The 22,121-nt window shown below is 49.2% G+C and overlaps 1 protein-coding gene across 1 annotated transcript in view; it reads left to right on the plus strand.

Moving 5' to 3' along the window:
- The first annotated feature begins 4,504 nt into the window (after window positions 1-4,504).
- LOC138740377 (SH2 domain-containing protein 1A-like) overlaps window positions 4,505-22,121 on the plus strand; it is an 89,719-nt gene continuing 72,102 nt past the window's right edge. The window contains exon 1 of the mRNA XM_069892931.1: window positions 4,505-4,608. Coding sequence (XP_069749032.1) covers window positions 4,571-4,608 — 38 coding nt within the window. The 5' untranslated portion in view covers window positions 4,505-4,570. The remainder of the gene's footprint in view (window positions 4,609-22,121) is intronic.

The following is a 22,121-nucleotide window of genomic DNA, read 5'->3' on the forward strand; positions in this document are numbered from 1 at the left end:
CCATTTCTCTACAGCAGCCATATCACACTGTGATGCAGCCAACTAGGCCCTCTCGATGGAATTCCTGTGGAAGTAGCAATGATGGGGGCCAGTAGCCTTGCCTACCCAGTCTTCTTAGGAAATGCAGTCTCTCTTGCACCTTTCTGACAAATGAGCAAATGATTTGTGGACACGATAGATCATTTGTTAAGTGGACTCCAAAGAACTGAGGCCCTCTACTCTATCCACGTAGCGAAGGGTGGTCGTCCCTGGTCCTCCTGAATCCATAATTATGTCCTTTGTTTTGACCACATTGAGATTTAGTTACCAACCAGCTGTTGTGTAATTTCTCTGTTTTCATATGTGATTTTCCTTTACCTTTTCTCACTGTAATTTGCAAACTTATAGGTTAAGAATTTTTTAAGCAAGTTGATAAATGCCACATATAATTTGATTCTTAAAGAAGTTTAAGTTTAAGTAAACCCAAAAAAAGTCTTAATTTTCCTTGCTAAATAGCAAATAAGCTATTGGAGAACAAAATCTGTTAGCAGGTATTTCTAAGACAAAAATAGACGTAAATTCAAAGATTTTTTTTGTATTCAGTGGCTGGCTGGAACTGCTGGAACTTCCTCATTGCAGCTGAGTTTGGTTGGACCATTTGTCTTCCTTTCAGAAAATTAAAATGCAAAATTATTATCTTTATCCTAGTCTTAATATTCCTTCCAGAAGGCAACAAATTTTCAGGATTACGTTGCATTCGCCATTTCTCTTCTCACTTTACCAACTTATCAATATTGGTGGTGAATGGCAAAACCTCAATGAATTAAAGTGGCCTCCATCTATGTTGTAAGGAAATAGGGAATATGACCAGGATTTTCCTTAATAATGCGATGCTAACTTCAGTCAATACCTGTCTCTCCTAATGCAGCAACAGGGAATGTTGGCCATTTCTAGTTTTCTCTCTCAAACTACTCCAATGGAGGTCAAAGAGCACAGAGGCTTGTTCAAATCTTCTCTGGCTAGAGATGAGGGGCCAGGTAATTAGAAAATAATAAATGTGTTATCATTATTCAAGGAGGGGAGTAGGCATAAAACAGACTGCTGAGCGTAGCACCAGTGGTAGGGAAATTAATTAGAAAAACTGTTGAGGCACAAAACAAATGTGCATTTGGAGAGACAGGTATTGACTGAAGTTAGCATCGCATCGTTAAGGAAAATCCTGGTCATATTCCTTATTTCCTTACAACATAGATGGAGGTTTTGAGGTTTTGCCATTCACCACCAATATTGATAAGTTGGTAAAGTGAGAAGAGCAATGGCGAATGCAACGTAATCCTGAAAATTTGTTGCCTTCTCGAAGGAATATTAAGGCTAGGATAAAGATAATAAATTGATGGATCCTAGTAAGGCCTGAGGAATAGAGAGATCTTGGCATCCAAGGAGCTCCGAAGACTGCAGCTCATGCAGACAAGAAGGTGTATGAGATAGATGCCCTAATTGTTAGGGGCATAGAATATGAGTCGTTAGTTAACTAAACCACAGCTGGAGTCCAGTTGGAAGGCCATGCCCGCATTGGAGAGGGTGCAGAAAATGATGTGTGGGATGTGAAGAGGGTCTGTGGGGAGGTTCTGCTCAGCTGCTTGTTTGGTTCGGAGTGGAGAAGCAGCTGATGCTGGAATCCTGAGCCAATGACAGATCGGTGGAGGAACCTAGCAGGTCAGATAGCGTCCATGGGTAGAAATGGTCAGTCAATGTTTTGGGTCTGAGTCTAAGATAGAACTGGTGAAATTACACATAGAAAGAACCTGGAAGTGGGCCCAGAGGTGATAGAGTAAAAGACAGAAGGTGGAGAGGAGGAGAGATAGGTAGATGGAGAAACCTAGACAGGGAGGTGGAAAATAAAAGTTAGAGAGAAAAAAACTAAAAAAAGAGATGGGAACACCTATTTCACCTCTTCCATCTTTGCCTTGATAAATGGTTCAGACTTGAAATGTTGTCCAATCCTTTCGACTTGTGGATGCTGTCTGGCCTGCTGAGATCCTCCTACACTTTTTGCTTTGCAGGCCCGTTTCCATCATGAGTTTATACCAACTCTAACAGGAACATGTGACAAAAAACATGGAGAAAGGGTTTGTTTTAAGGGTAAACGAAAGTGGAAAGTGAGATTGGGAGGCATTGATGTCAGAATTAGAGAAGCAGAATTTATCTTGATAAGGTGCAACCCTATAGGAGATAGCAATGATGAGCAAGTGCATACCTCGAACTCATGCGCAAGCATCTTCCTGGGACGGCGTGCTTTATCTCAAGTCTTGAACTGTCATTCACATTATGTAGATATTGGCTGATTTCCACAGGTGGTGAGATGTAACCAGGTTCTTGCTCAGTACCTGCAGCTCAGAATGAAGTTTCATAACATATTTGACTCAGATCATGGCTTTCTGATATTAGTTTCAAGTAGAATAATGCAGTTGTTGTTTTTCCAACTTTGCATCTCTTAAAATCTCCTGCCCTGTTGCATAACTCTTGCAAGATGATACTAGGTACAGACAATATTTGGTCTCTTGTTGGGTGCTGGTTGTTTTTTTTTCTTCTGAGATTGCTTTCTTGCTCTCAGGTTTGTTTAGAGGGGGAAGATATGTAAAAATGCAGAAGAACCAGCTGTCTTACGTACATACAGGGGAAGTACAGCTAGCATAGGGGTTAGTGCAATGCTGTTACAGCGTTAGTGACCTGGACCGGGGTTTGAATCCAGCACTGTCTGTAAGGATTTGGCACACATTCTCCCTGTGTCCACAAATACTTCCTTGAGGCGATCTCCTTTCCTCCCATTCAAAACGTTCAACAGGTTGTTGGTCATTTGGGACTAATTGGGGCAGCATGGGCTCATGGGCTGTGATGAACAACACACACTTGCATCCAATCCAGGCAAAGGTTGAAAAATTAATTTTCCCCCAGGTACATTTATTCCATGATACCTTCCCAAAAATAATTGATTATCTGCTTGATCCAACATTCTTTTCTTCTGGCAGCAACTTTCTTTGAAACTTCTGGTCATTCCTCATACGTTTTAGATATGCAGTATCTGCTTAAAGGTCAGTATCTCCCTGATCAGATCCATTTCAATGCAGAAGAAATCTATCTCTTCTTTGCTATATGTCCAGGACAAGGTTTGGGACAGGAACTCATACTGAACAAGCATGGCCTTTATTTCAATCTCATACCTGTGGCCCTGATACCTTTCTGACACCACATGGATTCCAGTTATGACTTTTTTTCAAGCTAAAGAAATGATTTCATCTGGTGAAAGTTAAAGACTTTAGGGAACATAGCATAGATGTTGTCCTTTGCAAATATTACAGTTGACATTTGCTTGATATTTGTGTGTATTGCAGTCTGGTGATGTGCCAGAGGCACTGAGTTGTTTCAAAAAATTCCATTGAAGTATTTTCAGCTTCATGCTTTGACAGCTTTCCCTCTTATGAAAAGAACTGCTTCTATTTCAGTTGATATCAGCAATCATCCATGAACAAATGGCAGAACAAACTGCAATCTTGTATACTAGAGGCTATAAACACCAATTACATGGAGAGACCTTCACTATGGCCATGGAGCAATGACAGATGACTTCTCGTAAATTTCTCATTCACATCTAAAACATGCTATGCCATAGAAACCTATCTCTTGTAAACTATGTGAGTGAAGTAGATGTAGCAGCTAAAGCAAATGAATGGAAGTATCTGAGGAAAAACTCAAGTTGTTAGCTGACGTCTTTGCTCCTTAATATTCAATTCAGACTTACAAACTCACAAAATTCACCGACAACAACCTTGCACTCTTTGTTACTAAAACCAAGAAATTGATTGTTAACTTAAAGAAGGGAAAGCCAGAAGTGAATGATCCAGTGGTCATTGGGGGATTAGAGGTGGAGAGGGTGAGCAAATTTAAGTTTTTGGGAGTCATTATTTTGGAGAATTTTTCCTAGACTAATGAAGAAAGCACATCAGCACCTATACTTCTTCAGGAATTTGTGGAGGTTTGGAATGACACTAGTGTGCTGACCAGCTGCGATACGCCTAGCATAAAGCACTCCAAAAGGAGTGGACACAGCCCAGGACATCACAGGCAAAACATTCCCCTCTATTGAGAACATCTACAGGGAACACTTCCATCAGAGAGCAGCAGCAATCATCAAAAATCCACACCACCCAGCACACACTCTGTTCTCATTACGGCCATCAAGACAAATAACGTGTACGAGACTTGCACCATCAGGTTAAGGAACAGCTGCTCCCCCTCCACCATCTGACTCCTCAACAACAATCTCAATCAGGGACTCATTTAAAGACTCTTACTTATGGGACAGGAACTCATACTGAACAAGCATAGCCTTTATTTCAATCTCATACCTGTGGCCCTGATACCTTGATTTTTAAAAAATTCTCTCTGTATTACAGTCAGTTTGTTTACATTCATTATCTATTTACATGTCTTTGTTTTACTTACATGTACAGGTTACAAATGTCCAACTTATGGACAACTCATATTTACGAACAAATTGTGCCCCCAATTCGTGCATAAAGTTACCTCACGAATGCTCCTTCTGGTATGCCAGACATCGATGAAACCTGAGTAAGTATTGTTACAGAGTTCTGTGTTGTGTATTGGCCTATGTGTTGTGTGGTTTTGTGTTGAAAGATGACAGTTTGCCTTAGAGAGCCAGAAGGATCCAGATCAAGCCATTGTTCGTCTCTCTGCAAGCAACACAGGAAGACAACTTCAAATTTTGTGCTCTCTCTCTCTCTCTCTCTAAGATCTTTTGGCTTCAATTTACCAAACAAACTGAATTTTGTTTATGATCTTTGCTTTGGTTGAGATCGAAGTTTTGTGAATCTTGTGTGTTTTGTGTCTAAGTTTTTTCTGTGGGCTGGTTGGAAATATAATTTAGACTTTAATTACATTTGTTATATTTAGGCTGGGGAATTTATTAGTTTTACTCTGTTATAGAAATTTGCAAAGTAACTAGTGGGCTTTGTTATAAAAGGGGGGATTGTGAATTAAAGTTTGAAGGAGAATTTTTGTTAATAAAGTAATTGTTCATATTTACCCCTGTGTGATAGGCCTTCTTTGTGGTTGCTGGTTTGATCTTGTAACAGTATTCACTTTTAATCACTTTTTATTTTTTTTAATATCTGAACTGTTTCAAGAATTGTTTTTTTTTACAGTACTAAGGTAAACATTTGACTAACTGATGCTAAATAAGAACACCATAGGTTCCTTTTCCAACTTATCTACAAATTTGACTTAAAAACAGGCGTAGGAATAGATCTCGATCGTAACCTGGGGACTCCCTGTATATTCTGTGTACAGTTTTTTTTGTACTACCAATATCTGGTAATTTGGTCTTGCCCGCAGGGAAAAGGATGGGTTAGGGTTAGGGTTTTCTAACAATAAATTTGAAATCTAAGTCTGAAATCTGAAATGTGCATACACATTGGGCTTCTCCTGTCGGACACGCCATTGAAGTTATCTTCTGTATCCTCTGCCATGGAACCCATACCCACACCATTGAAGCTGAACACAGTTTGTTCTGTTAATTAAGATTTAAAGCTGTATCTTTATCATTGTATTTTACTGTTCCTGAGTCTGGTAATGTATCCAGTCAACGTTTGTTGATGAGGATTGTACAATGTGTTTGTGTTCTGTGACTGAAGAGCTGAAATGATTGATCATTTGTTTCTTCTTCCAAATCACAGCTCATATATTTTTCCTCCATTATCTTTATTTGTTCTACCAATTTCCAGTCTGAAACAGAAGGCTCTTTTCTATAATTCATGCCGTTGAACAATTAACTCAATTGGTCAGAATGAATTACATACTTTGTTGCGAATCTTCATCAGAATTTTGCTCCAGTCTTTTCTTTATGTGGCTTAATTTTAAAGCGAAATATTTCAAAAATATAAAAACTTGCATTTTATTTTAATTGGTGCATATTAAAGCACATTCCAAAAATGCTAACATGTTAACTTTCAGCCATTAAAGGCAGAAGAATTTAAATAGCAGAAGTGAAAATATTGAAGATAAAATATCAAAACCATTGTTGCTGAATTTAGTTCATTGTTCTGAATTCTTCTAGCAGCTTGTTTTCTCTTCCAGCTTCCAGCTTCTGCATTCTTGTGTCTCAATTTAGTTAATCTTTGGTGCTTTTACATTTTTATCTCTCTCTCTGAATGATCTTTGTCATTTCCAGAAGGGCATTCAACTGTAGAAGTGCATTGTTTCTTCGGGTGAAAAAGTTAACCAAAACAAACAGCTGAAATTAATGCAAGTCATCAGCTTCTTGCAGATTTTGATCAGTTTAATTAGTTTGATTGAAGAGCTAGCAATAGTGGAAGCTCGTTTCTCCATCACAAGACTGAGTGCTCAGACACCTGTTCTTGATAGCCAAAATTTGGATGAAAGAATAGTGGCCTGCTATTGTGGAAGGCATTGAATGGAGTAACTGGAAGTGCATCTCAAAGACTCCCAGGTAGATCCAATTTTAAAAGACAGTCACTACTTCTTTTTATGTTTAGATATTATTAAGTAAATTTTGAATGTTATATGTAGGTCTGTCATAGTTTTTATATGCACACCCAATTGAAAAAGTGCAAAAACATTCTCAGTTAACATACACATGGGTTGAAAACTGCACTGTTCTGGTTTCTCTACTTGAGGCAGACTGTATCTGCTTTGGAGCAGCATCAATTCATTAGATTTATTCTTGATTTAGTGGGATTAGCCTATGAAAAAAGATTGGGGAGATTTAGAAGGAGTCAAGAAGAGCAAGAACTGATCCCACAAGGTGCTTCCAAATTGTAGCCCGCCGGGGGCCCGGGGACCCTGCCGGGGGCCCGGGGAGCCCGCCGGGGGCCCGGGGAGCCCGTCGGGGGCGCCCGGGGAGCCCGCCGGGGAGCCCGCCGGGGAGCCCGCCCATTAAATCACCAACCTGATGATTTATGGGGGAATCCAGCCCCCGTCGGTCACCAGCCCCCGTCGGTCACCAGCCCCCGTCGGTCACCAGCCCCCGTCGGTCACCAGCCCCCGTCGGTCACCAGCCCCCGTCGGTCACCAGCCCCCGTCGGTCACCAGCCCCCGTCGGTCACCAGCCCCCGTCGGTCACCAGCCCCCGTCGGTCACCAGCCCCCGTCGGTCACCAGCCCCCGTCGGTCACCAGCCCCCGTCGGTCACCAGCCCCCGTCGGTCACCAGCCCCCGTCGGTCACCAGCCCCCGTCGGTCACCAGCCCCCGTCGGTCACCAGCCCCCGTCGGTCACCAGCCCCCGTCGGTCACCAGCCCCCGTCGGTCACCAGCCCCCGTCGGTCACCAGCCCCCGTCGGTCACCAGCCCCCGTCGGTCACCAGCCCCCGTCGGTCACCAGCCCCCGTCGGTCACCAGCCCCCGTCGGTCACCAGCCCCCGTCGGTCACCAGCCCCCGTCGGTCACCAGCCCCCGTCGGTCACCAGCCCCCGTCGGTCACCAGCCCCCGTCGGTCACCAGCCCCCGTCGGTCACCAGCCCCCGTCGGTCACCAGCCCCCGTCGGTCACCAGCCCCCGTCGGTCACCAGCCCCCGTCGGTCACCAGCCCCCGTCGGTCACCAGCCCCCGTCGGTCACCAGCCCCCGTCGGTCACCAGCCCCCGTCGGTCACCAGCCCCCGTCGGTCACCAGCCCCCGTCGGTCACCAGCCCCCGTCGGTCACCAGCCCCCGTCGGTCACCAGCCCCCGTCGGTCACCAGCCCCCGTCGGTCACCAGCCCCCGTCGGTCACCAGCCCCCGTCGGTCACCAGCCCCCGTCGGTCACCAGCCCCCGTCGGTCACCAGCCCCCGTCGGTCACCAGCCCCCGTCGGTCACCAGCCCCCGTCGGTCACCAGCCCCCGTCGGTCACCAGCCCCCGTCGGTCACCAGCCCCCGTCGGTCACCAGCCCCCGTCGGTCACCAGCCCCCGTCGGTCACCAGCCCCCGTCGGTCACCAGCCCCCGTCGGTCACCAGCCCCCGTCGGTCACCAGCCCCCGTCGGTCACCAGCCCCCGTCGGTCACCAGCCCCCGTCGGTCACCAGCCCCCGTCGGTCACCAGCCCCCGTCGGTCACCAGCCCCCGTCGGTCACCAGCCCCCGTCGGTCACCAGCCCCCGTCGGTCACCAGCCCCCGTCGGTCACCAGCCCCCGTCGGTCACCAGCCCCCGTCGGTCACCAGCCCCCGTCGGTCACCAGCCCCCGTCGGTCACCAGCCCCCGTCGGTCACCAGCCCCCGTCGGTCACCAGCCCCCGTCGGTCACCAGCCCCCGTCGGTCACCAGCCCCCGTCGGTCACCAGCCCCCGTCGGTCACCAGCCCCCGTCGGTCACCAGCCCCCGTCGGTCACCAGCCCCCGTCGGTCACCAGCCCCCGTCGGTCACCAGCCCCCGTCGGTCACCAGCCCCCGTCGGTCACCAGCCCCCGTCGGTCACCAGCCCCCGTCGGTCACCAGCCCCCGTCGGTCACCAGCCCCCGTCGGTCACCAGCCCCCGTCGGTCACCAGCCCCCGTCGGTCACCAGCCCCCGTCGGTCACCAGCCCCCGTCGGTCACCAGCCCCCGTCGGTCACCAGCCCCCGTCGGTCACCAGCCCCCGTCGGTCACCAGCCCCCGTCGGTCACCAGCCCCCGTCGGTCACCAGCCCCCGTCGGTCACCAGCCCCCGTCGGTCACCAGCCCCCGTCGGTCACCAGCCCCCGTCGGTCACCAGCCCCCGTCGGTCACCAGCCCCCGTCGGTCACCAGCCCCCGTCGGTCACCAGCCCCCGTCGGTCACCAGCCCCCGTCGGTCACCAGCCCCCGTCGGTCACCAGCCCCCGTCGGTCACCAGCCCCCGTCGGTCACCAGCCCCCGTCGGTCACCAGCCCCCGTCGGTCACCAGCCCCCGTCGGTCACCAGCCCCCGTCGGTCACCAGCCCCCGTCGGTCACCAGCCCCCGTCGGTCACCAGCCCCCGTCGGTCACCAGCCCCCGTCGGTCACCAGCCCCCGTCGGTCACCAGCCCCCGTCGGTCACCAGCCCCCGTCGGTCACCAGCCCCCGTCGGTCACCAGCCCCCGTCGGTCACCAGCCCCCGTCGGTCACCAGCCCCCGTCGGTCACCAGCCCCCGTCGGTCACCAGCCCCCGTCGGTCACCAGCCCCCGTCGGTCACCAGCCCCCGTCGGTCACCAGCCCCCGTCGGTCACCAGCCCCCGTCGGTCACCAGCCCCCGTCGGTCACCAGCCCCCGTCGGTCACCAGCCCCCGTCGGTCACCAGCCCCCGTCGGTCACCAGCCCCCGTCGGTCACCAGCCCCCGTCGGTCACCAGCCCCCGTCGGTCACCAGCCCCCGTCGGTCACCAGCCCCCGTCGGTCACCAGCCCCCGTCGGTCACCAGCCCCCGTCGGTCACCAGCCCCCGTCGGTCACCAGCCCCCGTCGGTCACCAGCCCCCGTCGGTCACCAGCCCCCGTCGGTCACCAGCCCCCGTCGGTCACCAGCCCCCGTCGGTCACCAGCCCCCGTCGGTCACCAGCCCCCGTCGGTCACCAGCCCCCGTCGGTCACCAGCCCCCGTCGGTCACCAGCCCCCGTCGGTCACCAGCCCCCGTCGGTCACCAGCCCCCGTCGGTCACCAGCCCCCGTCGGTCACCAGCCCCCGTCGGTCACCAGCCCCCGTCGGTCACCAGCCCCCGTCGGTCACCAGCCCCCGTCGGTCACCAGCCCCCGTCGGTCACCAGCCCCCGTCGGTCACCAGCCCCCGTCGGTCACCAGCCCCCGTCGGTCACCAGCCCCCGTCGGTCACCAGCCCCCGTCGGTCACCAGCCCCCGTCGGTCACCAGCCCCCGTCGGTCACCAGCCCCCGTCGGTCACCAGCCCCCGTCGGTCACCAGCCCCCGTCGGTCACCAGCCCCCGTCGGTCACCAGCCCCCGTCGGTCACCAGCCCCCGTCGGTCACCAGCCCCCGTCGGTCACCAGCCCCCGTCGGTCACCAGCCCCCGTCGGTCACCAGCCCCCGTCGGTCACCAGCCCCCGTCGGTCACCAGCCCCCGTCGGTCACCAGCCCCCGTCGGTCACCAGCCCCCGTCGGTCACCAGCCCCCGTCGGTCACCAGCCCCCGTCGGTCACCAGCCCCCGTCGGTCACCAGCCCCCGTCGGTCACCAGCCCCCGTCGGTCACCAGCCCCCGTCGGTCACCAGCCCCCGTCGGTCACCAGCCCCCGTCGGTCACCAGCCCCCGTCGGTCACCAGCCCCCGTCGGTCACCAGCCCCCGTCGGTCACCAGCCCCCGTCGGTCACCAGCCCCCGTCGGTCACCAGCCCCCGTCGGTCACCAGCCCCCGTCGGTCACCAGCCCCCGTCGGTCACCAGCCCCCGTCGGTCACCAGCCCCCGTCGGTCACCAGCCCCCGTCGGTCACCAGCCCCCGTCGGTCACCAGCCCCCGTCGGTCACCAGCCCCCGTCGGTCACCAGCCCCCGTCGGTCACCAGCCCCCGTCGGTCACCAGCCCCCGTCGGTCACCAGCCCCCGTCGGTCACCAGCCCCCGTCGGTCACCAGCCCCCGTCGGTCACCAGCCCCCGTCGGTCACCAGCCCCCGTCGGTCACCAGCCCCCGTCGGTCACCAGCCCCCGTCGGTCACCAGCCCCCGTCGGTCACCAGCCCCCGTCGGTCACCAGCCCCCGTCGGTCACCAGCCCCCGTCGGTCACCAGCCCCCGTCGGTCACCAGCCCCCGTCGGTCACCAGCCCCCGTCGGTCACCAGCCCCCGTCGGTCACCAGCCCCCGTCGGTCACCAGCCCCCGTCGGTCACCAGCCCCCGTCGGTCACCAGCCCCCGTCGGTCACCAGCCCCCGTCGGTCACCAGCCCCCGTCGGTCACCAGCCCCCGTCGGTCACCAGCCCCCGTCGGTCACCAGCCCCCGTCGGTCACCAGCCCCCGTCGGTCACCAGCCCCCGTCGGTCACCAGCCCCCGTCGGTCACCAGCCCCCGTCGGTCACCAGCCCCCGTCGGTCACCAGCCCCCGTCGGTCACCAGCCCCCGTCGGTCACCAGCCCCCGTCGGTCACCAGCCCCCGTCGGTCACCAGCCCCCGTCGGTCACCAGCCCCCGTCGGTCACCAGCCCCCGTCGGTCACCAGCCCCCGTCGGTCACCAGCCCCCGTCGGTCACCAGCCCCCGTCGGTCACCAGCCCCCGTCGGTCACCAGCCCCCGTCGGTCACCAGCCCCCGTCGGTCACCAGCCCCCGTCGGTCACCAGCCCCCGTCGGTCACCAGCCCCCGTCGGTCACCAGCCCCCGTCGGTCACCAGCCCCCGTCGGTCACCAGCCCCCGTCGGTCACCAGCCCCCGTCGGTCACCAGCCCCCGTCGGTCACCAGCCCCCGTCGGTCACCAGCCCCCGTCGGTCACCAGCCCCCGTCGGTCACCAGCCCCCGTCGGTCACCAGCCCCCGTCGGTCACCAGCCCCCGTCGGTCACCAGCCCCCGTCGGTCACCAGCCCCCGTCGGTCACCAGCCCCCGTCGGTCACCAGCCCCCGTCGGTCACCAGCCCCCGTCGGTCACCAGCCCCCGTCGGTCACCAGCCCCCGTCGGTCACCAGCCCCCGTCGGTCACCAGCCCCCGTCGGTCACCAGCCCCCGTCGGTCACCAGCCCCCGTCGGTCACCAGCCCCCGTCGGTCACCAGCCCCCGTCGGTCACCAGCCCCCGTCGGTCACCAGCCCCCGTCGGTCACCAGCCCCCGTCGGTCACCAGCCCCCGTCGGTCACCAGCCCCCGTCGGTCACCAGCCCCCGTCGGTCACCAGCCCCCGTCGGTCACCAGCCCCCGTCGGTCACCAGCCCCCGTCGGTCACCAGCCCCCGTCGGTCACCAGCCCCCGTCGGTCACCAGCCCCCGTCGGTCACCAGCCCCCGTCGGTCACCAGCCCCCGTCGGTCACCAGCCCCCGTCGGTCACCAGCCCCCGTCGGTCACCAGCCCCCGTCGGTCACCAGCCCCCGTCGGTCACCAGCCCCCGTCGGTCACCAGCCCCCGTCGGTCACCAGCCCCCGTCGGTCACCAGCCCCCGTCGGTCACCAGCCCCCGTCGGTCACCAGCCCCCGTCGGTCACCAGCCCCCGTCGGTCACCAGCCCCCGTCGGTCACCAGCCCCCGTCGGTCACCAGCCCCCGTCGGTCACCAGCCCCCGTCGGTCACCAGCCCCCGTCGGTCACCAGCCCCCGTCGGTCACCAGCCCCCGTCGGTCACCAGCCCCCGTCGGTCACCAGCCCCCGTCGGTCACCAGCCCCCGTCGGTCACCAGCCCCCGTCGGTCACCAGCCCCCGTCGGTCACCAGCCCCCGTCGGTCACCAGCCCCCGTCGGTCACCAGCCCCCGTCGGTCACCAGCCCCCGTCGGTCACCAGCCCCCGTCGGTCACCAGCCCCCGTCGGTCACCAGCCCCCGTCGGTCACCAGCCCCCGTCGGTCACCAGCCCCCGTCGGTCACCAGCCCCCGTCGGTCACCAGCCCCCGTCGGTCACCAGCCCCCGTCGGTCACCAGCCCCCGTCGGTCACCAGCCCCCGTCGGTCGCCTTGTCTGTCATTCGCCAGTGCAGTTCCGATGGAGAGGGGGATTATGGGCAAGGAAGATGGCCATTGCTCCTGCACTGAGACATTGTCGCGAACCAGAGCGGCGTTCACGGCAGCAGCACATTGCAGCCCTCCACCACTCCTCCTCCCCCGAGTGTGGCAGTGACCTCTCTCCTCCTGATCATGGCAGCAGCCACTTTACCCCCAATACCGGCAGTGGCCATTCTGCCAGGTGTTTCCCTGTGATGTACAAGCACTGATGTTACCAGAATAAGTGGGTCGGCCATTTCCCTGTCTAACCGCCAGAGCAGGACGCCCGGGTAAATTTTCTGGGTTACCTGATCACCTCTGAGGTAGGTCAGGGACCTGGTTGGGTTCTGATCAGGTTGACCTGGTTGGACCCATTCAAATCACCATGTTAACCCCATTTTACATGGCAGGGCCTGAAAGGGCCTACTGATGCATGAAATTCTGTTGACCAGTCTATGACCTGAACCGTCTCTTTTTCACAATTGCTGACTGACCTGTTGAGTATTTCCAAAATTTTCTGGGTTTTGAAAAAATCTTAATAATGAGAAGATTGACAGGAGGGGTGTTGAGAGTTTCCTCCAGGTGGTGAGTTCAGAACTTCCAGGTCCTAGTAATTTAAGATTGAGAGAAAGGAAATTTCTTCCACCAAGGATATAATTTTTCAGAATTTTATGCATCAGGACACCAGATGCTTTATTAAAGGATTTTTAGAGCTGTGATTCTGAACATGGAAATAAGAAGGTATGGGAGAGCAGTACAAGGCAGTGAAACAGCCATGATTTTATTCAATGGTTAAGAAGGCTTGAATGGCTAACTCTTAGGTTTGTTCTTACAAAAGACATAAAATTAATCAAGTTGCTCATTCCAGCACAAATACTCGTGTCAAATGTATTAGGTCTTTTGTGTATTCAGATATGATCACTTGTAACATTATATTGTCTTATTTACTTTCAAAAATTCTTTCTCTGGTATTGAAAATCTAAAAAGTGCAATATTTTCATAATTTATGTTTTAAAGGGTATATCTGATGCTTGTTTTACTGTTGAATTCCAATTTTTAATAATGGAAATATTTTCATGGCTTTGAGAATGGGGTGAAATTGATATTTATTAACAATATCTGATTTAAAAATTGCAACCTGTCGATTCCTACTTTCATAAATCTTTTTGCTATGATATTGGGAATGTGCGACAATCAAAGAAAATTCATGCCTTTGTGCAAAGTTATGTTCCTTCAGTGCATTAAAATAATGGGTATATAGTGGGTTCTCAAAATGATTCCTGCAGCCTTGCAATACGATGAAATTGTAACCATAATTCTCTTTCCAAGAAACTGTCTGTGCATTAACAATACTCCTGCAGAGTGATGTCCCTTGGGAATTTTCTTGTCTATTCTCCTGACTGCCACTGCAAGTTTAGTAGAAGATTGGCAAATGCCCAGGGTACATTTATATCAACCAGACTGTCCTCCTCCAAAGCCTCTCCTCTATTATTTACTTCAGTGAGAGTGCTGTCAAAAATGCTTGAAATGGTCTCTTTTGTTCCATCCATATCAATATAACAAGGATTTATCCTCTTCTTCCTCTAACACTTCGCATGTTATGCCTTGTGTTATCCTTCAGACTTGGATCCAGCTTTCCAGTGGATGCACCTGACTCTCATCCCTACCCATGCACTACACCTTTTCTATCAGACAGGCCAACCTTGGGTAAACCAAAATATCTCACTTAAATATTGGGAAAAACATGTAATTCAATCCCTTTTATTTTGGATCTGAAGCATTGATTAAATTCATTCAATTATCTTGAGTTGAATCACACAATTCACAACAATAATACCCCTTTCAAGCTTAAGTTGAGCTAATTAAAAGATAGGTCACCCTTGTATCCTATTTCTTCCTCTTCTGCACCTTCACCAACCTCAGTCATTTAATGCATAAGCCCTTATTAATGCACTTGCCATCTCTAGGCTTGATAAATGGTCAGTGATTCCTGACGGCGTGTAACAATTCTGGTGTTATATAATGTTCCATGTTTGATTAAACCCCTGCTCTTGCAGAATTCAGAACTCTGGCTGGGACCTAGTGGGTGGTATTTGTGTAATACAGTATATGGTGCAAATCATCTGTTGCATGCTTTCGCATCACACTGTCCTGATGAAGGTTACAGATTGAAACATTACCCATCCCTTTTCTACAGGTGGTGCCTGAACTGAATATATCCAACATTCTCTATTTTTATTTCAAATTTTCAGCATTTGCAGTCTTGATTTTCAAAATTCTCTGTTGGATTTATTAAAAGGAATCTCAGTGGTCATATTCAGAATTCAGATTTATTATTAGGGTCTTCTCTTCTTTGGCTTGGCTTCGCGGACAAAGATTTATGGAGGGGTATGTCCACATCTGCTGCAGGCTCGTTGGTGACTGACAAGTCCAATGTGGGACAGGCAGGCACGGTTGCAGCGGTTACAAGGGAAAATTGGTGGGTTGGGGTTGGGTGTTGGGTTTTTCATCCTTTGTCTTTTGTCAGCGAGGTGGGCTCTGCGGTCTTCTTCAAAGGAGGTTGCTGCCCGCCGAACTGTGAGGCGCGAAGATGCACGGTTGGAGGCGATATCAGCCCACTGGCGGTGGTCAATGTGGCAGGCACCAAGAGATTTCTTTAAGCAGTCCTTGTACCTCTTCTTTGGTGCACCTCTGTCTCGGTGGCCAGTGGAGAGCTCGCCATATAACACGATCTTGGGAAGGTGATGGTCCTCCATTCTAGAGACGTGACCCACCCAGCACAGTTGGGTCTTCAGCCCCATGGATTCGATGCTTGCGGACTCTGCCAGCTTAGGGTGCATACATAACATCACCAACAATCCTGAAATTTTTTTTCCTGCGGGTGAGGCAGATATATCTCTTATTGGAAGTGCAAAAAGAAAACCTGTACTCAATGTACACATGTAAACAGATAAAGAAATGAAAGCTGACTGCAATACAGAGAGAAAATAAAGTACAAAAGTAAGGCTCCTTAAATGAGTCCCTGATTGAGTTTATTGTTGAGGAGTCTGATAGTGGAGGGTAGCAGCTGTTCCTGAACCTGGTGGTACGGGTCTTGATTCACTTACAGCTATGGGACAAGCAAGAGAGATTTGGGGGGAAAAAACCCAATTTTTCCTGATTCACTTACAGCTATGGGACAAGCAAGAGAGATTTGGGGGGAAAAAACCCAATTTTTTGAGAGTCAAAGATAAAAGTTTTTCGTATGACTTAATGGATTTGCAGTTTGCCTTAGTGAAGAGCTCAGGAAATCGGCAAAGTGAATGGGGGGTAAAAAAAAAACTGACGTCAAAAGTAGTTCCAACATCTGAGTGATGGAAATTAAATAGAATGACTGGTCAATGGTGTAAATATTCCAGAATAAATAAGCATTATGCAACTGATCTGCTATTAAATCACTGAAGTTTATTCATTTTAACTGGTGTACAAACCATAAATAAGGCAACTGTCTGCTTTATATTCAGTTGAATTTGTAAATTTAATTGCTTTGAATTAAACATGTAATGCCAGAACAAACTTGTGCAAACTGTTATTTTCCAATGAAAATTCAGAGTATATTTGAAAAATGTCAATAAATTAAATATGTGCAGTATACATTTGTATTTATGATGCTGGACTTCACACATCGTTTTACCAATGGTTTTTGTGATTGATTTAATGTTATTTTCTTAAACTCATTTCCTTTGAAATGTTCAGTTCAAATTTTGCATGCTGCCAATAACAGGAAATTGACCTCACACTATTTATTCCTGAGGAAGCTTGCATGAAACCAATAATTTTGCTGGTTTTATGTTGAGATTATCTTGAATGTCCACAACACTATAGCAGCAGGTTCAAATTTGCCATCGTCTATATTACGAATTTGTCCATTCTCCCCGTCTTCTCGTGTGTTTTCTCCGAGTGTTCCAATTTCCTCCCACATTCCAAAGTCGTGCAGGGTTAGTAGGTTAAATGGTCACATGAGTGTATTTGGCAGAACGGGGTCATGAGCCTATAGTCTTCTTAGTTTGCTCTAGAGCTTTTTGTCAGTAATGTTTGCTGTAACTATTTCTCCTTTTGTCCCTGAATTTTCTACTTTTATTCATTATTCTTGTGTCCATTACCAGGAAGGCAGATACAAGTTCAAGTTTATTTATCATCCAATTATACAAGTACAACCCAATGAAGCAATGTTTTCCAGTCTTGTGGTGAAAAACACTGCAAACACACATATAGACATAATCCACATACAGTAGAAGTCCGAAAATCTGGACCGCTCAGGGATTAAATAAAGCCTAATGCAGATTATAATACCTTTTAAATAAAGCCTAATGCAGATTATAATACCTTTTAAATAAAGCCTAATGCAGATTATAATACCTTTTAAATAAAGCCTAATGCAGATTATAATACCTTTTAAATAAAGCCTAATGCAGATTATAATACCTTTTAAATAAAGCCTAATGCAGATTATAATACCTTTTAAATAAAGCCTAATGCAGATTATAATACCTTTTAAATAAAGCCTAATGCAGATTATAATACCTTTTTAAATAAAATATAGTATTCTGCAAAAGAAACTGACAGAAGGAAAAGTGCCAGATTCCTCATCTTGCTTGGGTGTTGGCATCGTGGTTAGTGTAATGCTATTACAATGGCAGAAGTCTGGCTTCAAATCCAGCACTGTTGGTAAGGAATCTGTACATTCTTCCTGCATCTGCATGGGTTTCCTCTGGTGTATTGGGAAGGGTTGTGGTTGTCATGTGACAGCACTCCCCCCCCCCCACCCTCCAACCGAGTACTCACCAGCTCCCAATCAAGATTTAGTTCCGCCCCACCCCACTGCTCAGGCAGTACTTTTAAAATTTGAATTTAAGGAGGACTAAAGAAGAGATGAACAGATAAATCTTGATAATTTATTCATTAGCAAATACAGCATGCTTCATTTATCATTAATTGATCAAAATGGCCAGTTTTAAAGAAAAACAAATTCAACACTCTGTGGTTGCTTCTTGTTGCTGTGTAACTGGGGCATTACGCATGCACGCACACAAAAGCCCGCTAAATTTAAAAAATTCAAGCTTCTTGGGTGGTCCGTATTTCTGGCATCTAGATTTTTGGACTTCTACTGTAATGACAAATGATTTATTTATTAAAATAAATAAATATTACTGTTAAATAAACACTGGTAGTAGTCTCATAGAGGGTTTGTATGAGCAGATACAACACATTTGTTCAAAGTCTCTGTCTAATTCTCATTGATAATCACCTATCTCATCCCCTGAGGAATCAACCTCTGCCTTAGGTATTGTCTCTTCTTATCCTGGTAAAGCCATTTCTGATAAATTTCCAAAGTAAGTTTTTCCAATAAAGAGTTCAAAAGAGTTTAAAGTAGTCCAGGTGGCACAATACCACCTTTACTTACAACACTTGCTTAATTTTGTTCTCTGATTTAAAAAAAAAACATGTAGGCTGTGGGTGACTGATGACCAAAGGACTCCAAGAAGGCTGCGGGAGATTGGCTTGTGGAGCCTGGGTCTCATGAGGGTGCACATGATGAGAGGGTCTCCCAAGGGTCTCGGGCCCTGAGGACTTGGTGATCATAGAGGTTCTGAACTGGCAACTTAGGTTTGCAGACAGAGTGGATCAGAGTTTGTGTGGCTGCTGGAGGCAAATCCACAGACATATGGTATCTCCTGAAGAAGGGTTTCTCTCCTGCTTTTCTTTTTCTTGCTGCTTGGGATTTTTAAACTTTAATTTAGAAATACAGCCTGGTAATAGGCCCTTTTGGCCCACGAGCCTGTACCGACCAAATACATCAATTAAGCTACAAGCCCCTGATGTTTTCAAAGGGTGGTAGGAAACAGGAGCACCCAGATATTGTAAGTGAGAAAAGTGGTTTGGTAGCTCTCAAAGGCAAGGACTCTGAACATAATTTTGATGGGGAAATATTTATTGACAGAAGCCAAGTGTGGGAAATGAGAACTGATGCAACACACAGACACACCAGTTTACAGCAGCCGTGGGAAAGAAATAGTGGATAATTAATAATGAACGTAGGGAAAATAGCATGGGAAGAAAATACACACACCATCAATGAACTGGTACATGCAATAATCATGGAAAAAATCACTACGTTGTCCCACCCCCCCACCTCTTGACTCAGTGCAGGCACGGATCTAGGCTACAAAGGACACTAATTAAATGCTCCCAACCCTTTTAACAATGCACATCTTACCAACAGTTTACAGCACCCTTCCACATATCTAAGCCTGGCATGAAGCAGGGTGGTCCCAAGCTGGCACATGGCACCTTTATAGTGCTGGAGGGTCCATCCCAGATCATTTATAGGGTGCCAATGGCTCAGTGCCAATTACAACAGCCAATTGCCCAAGGTCAAGTTCAGGCAGGCTAGAGAGTCTAGTCCAGGTAATTTACATGGATCAACAGGAAGGTATGCACTAATGGGTGAGGCGGAACTAAATCTTGATTGGCAGCTGGTAAGTACTCGGTGGGGGGGGGGGAAGGGAGTGCTGTCACATGACAACCACAACCCTTCCCAATACACCAGAGGAAACCCATGCAGATGCAGGGAGAATGTACAGATTCCTTACCAACAGTGCTGGATTTGAAGCCAGACTTCTGCCATTGTAATAGCATTACATTAACCATGATGCCAACACCCAAGCAAGATGAGGAATCTGGCACTTTTCCTTCTGTCAGTTTCTTTTGCAGAATACTATATTTTATATAAAAAGGTATTATAATCTGCATTAGGCTTTATTTAAAAGGTATTATAATCTGCATTAGGCTTTATTTAAAAGGTATTATAATCTGCATTAGGCTTTATTTAAAAGGTATTATAATCTGCATTAGGCTTTATTTAAAAGGTATTATAATCTGCATTAGGCTTTATTTAAAAGGTATTATAATCTGCATTTGGCAATTGACATAATCACATCACTGCCTGGCATGGAGGCACCAACTCTCAGGACAAGAATGAACTCCAGAGTTAAATTGGCCTACGACATCACAGGCACCAGACTTCACTCCATCTACATGAGGCTGTGTCTTAAAAAAGCAGCCTCTATCCTTAAAGACCCCCACCACCCATGCCATGTCCTCTTCACTCTGCTACCATCACCAAAAATGTACAGGAACCTAAAGATGTCACTCAGTGGCACAAGGACAGCTTTTTCCCCACTGCCATCAGATTCTTGAATAATCTGCCTTATTTTTCGTGCACTAATATTGTTATAATTAATTTATTTTATTCTTAATTTTTTCTAGTAATGTGTAAGATGGTTATAATATGTATGTTTAGGAACATAGGAAGTAGGAACAGGAGTAGGCCAAAAATGGCCCATCGAGCCTGCTCCGCCATTCAATACGATCTTGGCTGATCTAATTTATGACCTAACTCCTGCCTTCTCCCATATCCCCTAATTCCTCTATCATGTAAAAATTTATCTAACCGAATTTTAAATTTGTTTAATGAAGCAGCCTCAACCACTTTCCTGGTTAGAGAATTCCAAACATTCACTACTCTCTGGGAAAAACTATTTTTCCTCATCTCTGTCCTAAATCTACTCCCCCGAATCTTGAGACTGTGTCCTCTCATTTTAGTTTCCCAGGCCAGCTCAAAAAAACCTTCCTACATCTATCCTATCCATACCCTTCATAATCCTATATGTTTCTATAAGATCTCCTCTCATTCTTCTGAACTCGAGCGAATACAATCTTAGACGATTTAATCTTTCATCATAAGTCAACCCCTTCATCCCAGGGATCAACCTAGTAAACCTCCCCTGGACCGACTCCAAAGCCAGTATATCCTTCCTCAAATATGGAGACCAGAACTGGACACAGTACTGCAGGTGCGGTCTCACCAGTACCTTATATAATTGCAACATTACCTCCCTACTCCTGAATTCAATTCCTCTAGCGATGAAGGCCAACATTCCATTTGCCTTCTTAATAACCTGCTGCACCTGCAACCTAACTTTTTGCGATTCATGCACAAGTACTCCCAAGTCCCTCTGCACAACAGCATGCTGTAGTTTTTTATCCTTTAAATAATATTCAGCTCTTTTATTTTTCTTGCCAAAGTGGATAACCTCACACTGACTAACATTGTACTCCATCTGCCAGACCTTTGCCCACTCATCCAGCTTAACTCTATCCCTCTGCAGACTCTCCACATCCTCATTACAATTTGCTCTTCCACTCAATTTGGTGTCATCCACAAACTTGGCTACACCACATTTTGTCCCCTCCTCCAAGTCATCAATGTAAATGATGAACAGTTGTGGGCCTAACACTGACCCCTGCGGCACCCCACTTACCATTCTCTGCCAACCTGAAAAACTCCCACTTATCAGACTCTCTGCATCCTGTCAGACAACCAATTTTAGATCCATGCCAATCTCCTTCCCCGGACTCCACTTTCCTGTAACTTACTGATAAGTCTCTTGTGCGGCACCTTATCAAATGCTTTCTGGAAATCCAAATATACAACATCAACCTGTTCCCCTCTATCCACCGCACCCATTATATCCTCAAAGAATCCTAACAAGTTTTTCAAACAAGATCTTCCCTTTCTAAAACCATGCTTCGTCTGCCTGATTGAACCCTTGCGTTCCAAAAGTTTCACTATTTCATCTTTAATGACGGCTTCAAGCATTTTTCCAACTACAGACGTCAAGCTAATTGGCCGATAATTTCCAATCTTCTGCCTACATCCCTTCTTAAAAAATGGCGTGACATTTGCTGTCTTCCAGTCTGCCGGAACCTGCCCAGAAACCAAGGAATTTTGGTATATGACCACCAATGCATCAACTATAACTTCTGCCATTTCCTTCAGAACCCTTGGATGCATATCATCAGGACCAGGTGATTTGTCTGGCTTTAGTCCCATTAGTTTCTCCATCACTACTTCCTTTGTAACAACTATTTTATCAAGGCCCTCCCCAACATTTGCATCCTTAACTCCCCACTTGAGCATGCCGGACGTGTCTTCCACCGTGAAGACTGACACAAAATATTTGTTCAATGCCTCGGCCATTTCCTCATTTTTTGCTACCAGTTTTCCTTTCTCATCCTCCAAGGGTCCTATGTTAACTCTGTCCACCCTCTTCCATTTTATATATTTATAAAGTTTTTTGCTTTCTGTTTTTATATTTTGTGCCAATTTACTTTCATAATCCTTTTTCCCATTTCTTATTACCTGCTTTGTAACCCCTTGTTGTCTCTTAAAGTTTTCCCAGTCTTCCAGTTTCCCACCGCTCTTTGCAGCTTTGTACACCTGCGCCTTCAATTTTATACTCTCCTTTATTTCCTTTGTTAACCACAGTTGATTTTTCCCTCCCTTGCTGCCCTTTTTCCTGACCGGAATATATTTTTGTTGAGCATTACAAAATATTTCTTTGAAAATCTTCCACTGTTCCTCAACTGTTTCATCAATTAGCCAGTGCTCCCAGTCCACTCTGCCCAATTCCTCCCTCATCCTATGGTT

The sequence above is a fragment of the Narcine bancroftii genome, chromosome 8 (assembly GCF_036971445.1).
Source record: "Narcine bancroftii isolate sNarBan1 chromosome 8, sNarBan1.hap1, whole genome shotgun sequence".
Lineage (NCBI taxonomy): Eukaryota > Metazoa > Chordata > Chondrichthyes > Torpediniformes > Narcinidae > Narcine > Narcine bancroftii.